Source organism: Montipora capricornis, chromosome 7 (genome assembly GCF_036669925.1).
Source record: "Montipora capricornis isolate CH-2021 chromosome 7, ASM3666992v2, whole genome shotgun sequence".
Taxonomy (NCBI): domain Eukaryota; kingdom Metazoa; phylum Cnidaria; class Anthozoa; order Scleractinia; family Acroporidae; genus Montipora; species Montipora capricornis.
Window position 1 is genome coordinate 25,170,069 of NC_090889.1, and position 9,204 is coordinate 25,179,272.

Sequence of the window (9,204 nt, forward strand, 5' to 3'; positions counted from 1 at the left end):
GGACAACTCGGAAATGGGCTATTGTTGGCTGTTTAACTTGGGTTCGCATTTAAATTTGCCGCTTCGGTGCTCATGAATAAAAAAAAAAAAAAAATGTCGCGTCATTCTGCCCGATAGGCTATTCGCAGAGGCCGTGAGTGGTTTAACAATTTAACGTGGCCACCATATACAAGGAACCTGCCAAAACTCTGAGATATAGTATGAGTATATTTTGATCATGCAGAATTGTGCATGACATTCCGCGTAATACTGAAATACCGGCCGGCCGGAATAAGGAGTGCTTACTTGTCTTTTTAATTCTCCGTACACCGGTCTGTACTCTGTATACTCCTGAAACGAAGGGTTGCAGAAAGAACAGAGAATTATCATGTCGAAAATAAGATTGAACGCTCTTCATCCTTGCTAGATTTTCCCAAAACAAAATTCTTGGTCCCCCATACAAACTTCATCATTCAAAATTTTTTGCAGACTAACTACATAATGACTCAACACAATGCCATACACAACTTACTAAGAGTATTGAGCTCAGCTAAATGTGGCCGATAAAGTCCAGATGCTTAAAGAGAATAAAGTAAGAACAAAGCCATGGTTTATTATTTGCTGAAGTAAAATACACTCCACTAAAATGAATTTACTGCACTTAAGTTCTATTTTAATCCCTATTTCGTGGCTCCAAATCATTGACCCAACCTCGATATGCTATGCTGAGATTATGCCGGTATTTCGAATTTTGCCATTTATAGTAACGAAATGAAATGAAATATATATTGTGCCCGCATTGTATGCACGGTCCTTCCCATGATGCATTGTGTAATGACACATGAACGGGGGTTGAATATTTGTAATGACTTTTAAGCTACCTTAAGTTGTATGTTTCCTTGCCGTACCCTTATTCTATTCCCTTAATGCAAATCATTGCAAACTTTACACTTCTATACCACGCATCATATTCTTCGTATATTTAAGCAGAAGACTTATTTATATGACACATGTCAATTTTTTGCGCTTGCGCGAATTAGCTGAAAATATTTTGCTACTACAAAGTGGTATCAAGACCCTCTGTTTTAAAGCTGAAAACGTGAAAGTTATCGTCGGCTTTTGCACACAACTTCAAATTTGGTCATTTATAACGTCCTTAGGGACTTTAGGATCTACGATGGCGGAAAGCCGTTGCCATTTGGACGACAATTAAAAAAAGTTTCACTGTTAAGTTTGTCGTTTGCAAATGAGGAAAAAAGTACTTAATCTAGGACTATACAATAGGTTAGCAGCATATATCACTTAGAATTTTGAAAAAGTTGGGCGAACTATACCGAACTCGGTTCAATGGCTGAAGTGCGAATGCACTGATCACTACGCTACCGAGATACCCATTCCAAACATCGCAAGTTTAAAGTAATTAAATGAAGCTAACCCTAACAATTCATTGAAAGCTAACCGAATAAAAAGGCTTGGTTGCTAACAATGGCAGCGACCGTTTACGAAACGCAAATTAGCGACGGCGACGGTGACGAAAATTTAAAACTACAAATATAACTTTTCACCATCGTAAGTCTTTCGCGATTTTTCCGCCTCGTTCACCTGGGATAGTACAATGTTATCTTCAAAATAAATTGGTACGAGCCCTTTCAGAGTCAAATTTGGTGATTTCATGTCATCGTTTTTCAGAGTACCGCAAAACATGTATGAAAATGCGTGCTGCACATGCAGCATGATTATTTTTTACTCTTTTAACCAATGATATCATTGTTTTGTGGCGTTCTTGTTGCCGTCGTCGTCGTCGTTTCTTAAGCTCCATATTGCTGTGAAGATAGGGCAACAAAATGTACGGAAAAGTAAAACGCACGTGAACGGCCACTGTTTTTTCTTTTTAAGGCCGGGGCCTACTTATTAAAGATATTTTTGTCCCGGTGTGTGATTATGCAGGAAAATTCAAAACGAAAATTGGGGGTAACCACGCATTTTTCAAAGATAATTCATGAATAATATTTGTAAAAAGCTTTAAACTGACAAAGCAATGTATGGCGTTCTTTCTCAAATTGAAGCTTAATTATCTCTTAAAAATGCATGGTTACCCCCAATTTTCTCGTTGGATTCTAAGAGTACTTACTAAGATCTACTTTCTCCGGATAGTTTTAATCTGCGCAAAAATATCCCTGTCTTAGTAAGCACAACCCATAGGAAATCCGAGTATTTCGAGATGCGCAGAACGTGTGCGCAATAACAATAGTAGGCGCCGTCCTTAACCAATGATATCATTGTTTTGTGGCGTTGTTGTTGCCGTCGCCGTCGTCGTTTCTTAAGCTCCATATTACTGGGAAGATACGGCAACAAAATGTACGGAAAAGTAAAACGCACGTGAAAGGCCACTGTTTTTTTCTTTTTAAACCTATTCTTCCAAATGGTCTGGATAGCACCAGTGTTACTAATATTTTAAAACATACAACCACACTTTTGAATTTTTGGAACATGTTTCGATGTTTCAAACATCATCTTCAGCCATAGTGAGTGTAACATTAAAATTTTTACAAGATAATTCGTATATATAGATAACTATCAATACAATGATTCTTTGTAGATTAAATGTTCGTTACAAGGACGTAAAATTCAAACGAACCAACAATATTATAGAGAACACAACTGACATAACGGTAAAAGTTTAAAAGTGTAATGCTAAACTGACATGATCAACTTGTTTGTTGAGTTCGGGTTTCAACCGCTCAATATGGAAGGTCTCCTTGATTTTGAGTTGATAGAAAGAAGTACTACTATTTTGAAACGTGATATGTTTCCCAGTTGGCTAATTGACAAGTCCGTTCAAGGTTATCTTAGAAATGTTACTACAAAAGAAGCCCCTAAACATGATGTATCCAACTACCATTTTTACAAACTACCTTACATCGGTTTCTATTCAACTTATACCAGAAAGAAAATTTCATCTATTATCGACAAGTATTGCAAGGATTTAAATGTTAAAGTAATTTTCTCTCCATTCAAACTGTGCAACATTTTTAGTCCAAAGGATTTCATTCCGGATTGTCTCAAATCACGTGTTGTATACAAATTTACTTGGGCGGGCTGTGGTGCTCGCTACGTTGGTGAAACCAACAGGCATTTCTACACACGTGTAAATGGGCACCTTTTCCGGGACAAAAATTCTCATATTTTCAAGCATCTTAGTTTTTCTAAAAATTGTCACGATAATTGTGATGCTTCTTGCTTCAAAATTATTGATAATGCTACTTCTTTCTATCAACTCAAAATCAAGGAGAGCTTCCATATTGAGCGGTTGAAACCCGAACTCAACAAACAAGTTGATCATGTCAGTTTAGCATTACACTTTTAAACTTTTACCGTTATGTCAGTTGTGTTCTCTATAATATTGTTGGTTCGTTTGAATTTTACGTACTTGTAACGAACATTTAATCTACAAAGAATCATTGTATTGACAGTTATATATATATATACGAATTACCTTGTAAAAATTTTAATGTTACACTCACTATGGTTGAAGATGATGTTTGAAACATCGAAACATGTTCCAAAAATTCAAAAGTGTGGTTGTATTTTTTAAACCTATTGTTGCTTTTTTTTTCGATGCGGTCGTCCCTTAATTGACTGAGCTTGATTGTTAAAGATATGATGTACATGATGAAAGCCAAGCATGTAGTCATTTGAGACTAAACAGAGTTAGTCAGTTCCTATAAAAACGTTAAACAAATAGTTTTAAGGAATCATGAAAATGAAGTTTTTAGAGTGCCTTGTTTGTTTCCATGCGGCAACAACTTACTACAACGTGAATCATTGCTCACGCAACCGATGGGTTACGGTACAATGTCCAGTCCAAGTATTTAAATTTTCGTCCCAAAGGATCGTAAGCCAGTTATTCTGCATACGATAAGAAATCGATGAAGGTGCTTTCTTCGTTTCCCGTTTCGACATCAATTCCAACCACTTTGATTTCTGTATTAAAGTAGAGCTCTAGCTTGATCTCACGTTCCGTTCCTTTTGACGTGTCGGGGCTTTTAATCAAAATTAAACCCGGAAGTTTCCTGACTCCTGTGTCTGTTATATAAACCACGTTCGGATCCGTTGAGGTAAAAAAGTCGAAAAGCACCTCAGTTTGATTAGGTCGAAGGGGATGAAATTTACGAACGGTCTTGCATTGGCCTACCCTGACTACGTCATTTTCCCTTGCCAAAACAGAAAATATATCTTTGCATTTTGCTTTGCCATTGATGCGCTCCAACTTTTCCAACTTATGGAAACCAGGGATAAAATCCCTATAAGATCCAGTGCCGTAGGTGTCTGAAAGACATCGCTCCACCACAACAGATGGTCGCTTCCCAAACATCACAGCGCCCTTAACCACTGCAGTTTGGGCATCATTTGGAATCAGGATTTTGTACTTGGCTTTGAACTCTTCTTTTATTCTGGCCTGCAGAAGAGGAGACTCAGAGAAACCGCCAACCAGGAACAGAATCCTGACACCTTTTAACACCTTTTTCTTTAGAAGACTTTTCAAATGATCAATGATGGAGGTAATTGCTGGCTCAAACAAGGTTTCCACTATTTCTGATCCTAAACACAGGTACTCCTTTGAGATTTTAACTTGATCATCCTTGTAATGCGGTCTGATGATACGGTTGTGATCTTTTCCATTCTTTTGTCTCAAGAGAAAGATAAAATTGGCTGGAAGTCTGATCCGTGTCACCTCTCCTTTAATCACGCGATCAGAGCGTTTCTTGACTTCAAAATCATTCATCACGTCAAGCCAGTCCGAAGGATACGTACGGCAGAACTCACTCATGAAGTCTTCTCCAAATATCTTTGTTAACAGGTTCTCAAATTGTTCATCCACTTTGGTTCCTCCGAAGTCACCGCCCGTCGCATGGTAGATTTCTTTTATGTCATCATTTTCATCCACCTCGTGGGCTGTAACATCCACAGTTCCACCTGGAAGGTAAAAGCTCTAATGTCGAGGTGATTGAACAATGCGTCAGTATTTAATTCCGTCATCAATTAAGAAACAGGGCCTCCATTGATAAATGAAGACAGAAAATTCAAAAAATGTGATTCACTATAGTCTTTGCTTAGTTCTTCTTGGTAAACAAAGGGCATCATGAAGAAGAAGAAGAAGAAGAAGAAGAAGAAGAAGAAGAAGAAGAAGAAGAGGAAGAAGAAGAAGAAGAAGAAGAAGAAAAAATTATAAAGATTACAAAAAAAAAAAAAATTGGCAACAAAAACAACAATAATTATGCATCAGTCAATTACAGCAAGGCCATTCCCCACAGGGCAAACGGGCATTAGCATTTTTTTAAGAAATGGGCAAATTTCCCGGGTGGAAACACATATTAAGCTGTCTAAATGTCCCGGGATGGGGGCGAAGGAAGAGGGCAAATGCCCCGCCCCCGGGATCGTCGCCTTCCCTGACGTAGTATGTATTCGCAGGCTACGTTTTCTGTCAAGAATCATCACATTTTTAGGTGATTCTCCAGAAATAGAACTTGTGATAGATTTCCGATGAAACTTCGCACACTGTTGTAAATTATCAAGGAGATGATACAAATGTAATAGAAAATAAAGGGGTTGACCGTGCTAGTTTCCACGGCGAATATTTAAGCCAGTTTGACAATTGCCGCCCATCCGCGATGTCCCACAAGGGTCCGTCTTAGGACCAACTCTCTTCTGCGCACGATGTTACATCAGCAGTGAAAAACTCAAGTTGTACTTTGTTTGCTGACGATACTGAAATCCATTACAGTGATGGAGATATCAACAAAGCATCTAATTGTATTAATGGAGACCTTGACAACATTAGCTCATGGTTATCAAGTAATCAGATGGTTGTACACACAGGAAAATCAGAAGTCATGAAGATTGGAACTCAAAGAAGTCTCAAAAACTCTAATGATTTAAATGTCTTTATTCACGATCATCGTCTCAAGGAAGTTACAAACTATAAATATCTTGGTGTCTACGTCGATAGTACCTTGGCTTGGAAAGAGCATCTTTCAAAAAAGAACGTATCCAAAAATCCGTCTTATAAACAGACTTTCTAGTTTCCTGACTAGAAGCGTTCTATTGAAGATCTATAAAATAACGATGCTCCCAATCCTTGATTATGAATGTTCTGTTTCAATGAAATGTTCGAATTCAATGATAGACAGCCTTGAAAGGCTCTAAAATCAGGTTATGCGCATCATACTCAAAGCTAACAGGATTTCATGCAATCAGAGTATGAGATCTAAATTGGGACTCTTAACATTAAAAAACCGAAGGTGTTTTCGGCGATTTCAGTTGGTGTATAAAATCATCAACGACTATAGCTGTCCAAACCAACTAAAAGCTATCCATCTCGGCGATCAAGTATGCACGGGAGAGATTTACCAAAAGCAAATACAACAGTTGGACAAAGAACTTTTCAATATGCTGCAGCGAAGGATTGGAACGATTTACCAAAATCAATAAGATCAATTACAACCTTTTCATCATTCAAAGCAGCCTTATATAGTTTTTTGTTAAAATCGGACAAATGAAGTCATAGATGCACGGTGAATTAAATATTGCATTTCTTATTGCTATCCTTTTTTATTTGTTAAGATAATATTTAAATAGTTGATCTTTTTTTTTTCTTTTTTGATGTTATGTGATATGCTTGTACTTTACCGTTTATTATCATTTTTACGACCCACGTGAATCGGTAGTGGGATGGGGTCGTTCCCCCGGACCAGTGTTCCGCTGGAAACTGAGCAAGAAGGGAGCGCACCTCAACCAAAGCGTATTTATTGCTATCCTGTAGTGTCATGCACGTATTTTTATGCTCGCCTAGCCAATAACACGCTGGCATTCCGTGTTATTTCATTTCCGCATATCATTCATTAGGAGTGTTATGAATAGTTGAGCACCAAGACTCACTTTGAAAGCGAGGAAAAAAATCAACTCGGAAATGGCTTATTCTAATGTGAAGTGTACTACCGGGTTTAAAGCTCATGAACGAGACGTCTTATCGATGTCTTGATAGGTTGTTAGGCTCATGAATACCAAAAACTAGTGCGAGTGTTTCATTAGGGGTTCCAAACACCCAGAAACAAATGAAAGCACGACGCCATAGGCGGAGTGCCTTCATCGTTACGAGGTGTTTGGAATCCCTAATGAAACACGAAGCACGAGGTTTTGATATGACTCCTAAACCTTTTTTTACCAAGTGTGAGTGTAATGTGGTGATCTTTTGTTTCATCAGATAAGTGATAGTAAATTTGTAAAGAAAATGAATATTCAATATTTGGGTCAGTTTAAAAGGTAGAACTTTTGAATAAATTTACATAATAGGGCGTAATGGAGAGCGAGTCAGAATCGCGTCGTTTTCGCCTACCAAAAACGTCTTCCCAAGAAAGTGATTCGGTTATCGAGGCCGTTCCAGTTTCAAATAAATGTAAAAATAATTTGGCTATGAACATTTTCGCCGAATGGCTGAGGTTAAGAGGGGTACAAGTGCCGGGTTTAGATTGCGGTGGATCTTTCTAAGACTACGAACTACACAAGGTTCAAGCCTTGATTGCAGACAGTGCTGAAATAGATGCTCTGTCCCTGAACTATTGGGTGTCCATGCAAATTCGATTTAATCATCTGGACGCCAAGCATTGGCGATACTGGTACTGATGCTGTTAGCTCTGAACAAGGCTTTAGCTGAGCTAAATAGGGGAGATACCTGTTTACAAACATTGCCTTTAATTACTCTGGCCGTAGGCACGGCGGCCAGAGTTGAGTTTTCGGCCAGTTTTTTCACGTTTCCACCACAAAACGGCAAAGCCTGCTGACCAGAAGAATCGCGGGCTCTAAGAAGGTGACGAAGAGCAGTAAAATGGACAGAGAGAAAAGTGCACGGAATGAATGCACGCGAAAAAAGTATCGAACGGTACAGGAACGAATCGGTCAGTGAGCCGAAAATATTGCCAAGTTGCATGCAAAGTGGATTCCAAAATGTTTCAAAGTATGGCACTAGTGATCATGAGTTGAGATCAAGTTTATCCGTGAACACAAAATGCGAATGTGAAGTGAAAAATGTCAGAAGTATTACGGAAACGGAAACCTATAACCATGCAAAAGTGTGTACTATTGCAACTAAGAATAACGTTGATCGACGCAAGAACCAACATTTTGATCTGAGAGGTAAAGAGAATCTTGAAGACGCCATATTGAAAATTCAACAGCGCGAGTCCCGTGTGAAAGCAAAACAAGTATGTACCGGGATCCGTATTATGATGTTTCTGTTTCTTGTAATTACTTGTTTTGAAATGTGGAGTAGAGGAACGTTAACGATTGTTCTTTTCAGTGGTGTCATTATAATAACAACCATCGCATGGATCATCTACAAGCAGTATGTAAGTTTATGTACTCTTATACGATGTTCACAAACGGTTTCTAATTCATTTGAAGACTATATTATGCTCCCTGAAGTGAAACAGTTACATTCAAGTGTACGAAATTATTCAACGGCTCCAATAAAGTTAACGAAGAAACTTGGAACCAGGTCTCGTTATGAGATGTTTGTTTACACCAGCAATAAGAATTTATTCGAACGCCTTAGGTCCCGACGGGAACGTGAACCAAGTAGAATACCAGTTAAAAAGCTAAAGCGACTGTCGAAGAAGAATCGAAAGCTGCAAGCGTTTGTTTTTTTATAAAATTCGGAAAAATACACCAAGGTCATCTAGAATTCATCGCTATGTTAAATTTAAATCGAAGTGGCATCGAAAAAGATTTAAAGAGATGCTTACATGTGTTTTACCCTCGTCAGTTTTCACGAGTCATAACCACAGAAATAATTATTGTAAGTTCAAACTAAGTTCCGATATAGAGAAGAACCCTGGGCCCATTGTGGACCCCAGTAAAATTATAAGAGCACCTTACAGCCAGGGCAACGTTAGAGTATTTGGTCAAAATGCTGAACAACAGTGTGTTGCGATGAGTTTGCGTTCTTTAATATACCACAACAATGGGGGGATTGATTGTCCTAATGATTTGATACAAATAATGGATGTTGGTAATCAGTTATATTCAAGGTTGGCGCAGTCAGCTGATCAGTCTTTTTTGCTGTTGGCGGAGTTACCATCAATGTTAATTGTGTTTCATACTGCCTACCAAGTTTCTTACAGTGAAAGCTACACTGGAAATGTTCATGGTAATAGTGCAATCGAGGGA

At 38.3% G+C, this 9,204-nt stretch overlaps 2 protein-coding genes across 2 annotated transcripts in view; both read right to left on the reverse strand.

The window, feature by feature from the left end:
• Positions 1 to 9,204, reverse strand: part of LOC138056622 (small ribosomal subunit protein mS25-like) — a 194,238-nt gene that overhangs the window by 132,723 nt on the left and 52,311 nt on the right. The window lies entirely within an intron of this gene.
• The window catches only part of LOC138056617 (heat shock 70 kDa protein 12A-like), a 12,205-nt gene continuing 6,487 nt past the window's right edge, over positions 3,487 to 9,204 (reverse strand). Inside the window, exon 4 of the mRNA XM_068902457.1 lies at positions 3,487 to 4,956. Coding sequence (XP_068758558.1) covers positions 3,884 to 4,956 — 1,073 coding nt within the window. The 3' untranslated portion in view covers positions 3,487 to 3,883. The remainder of the gene's footprint in view (positions 4,957 to 9,204) is intronic.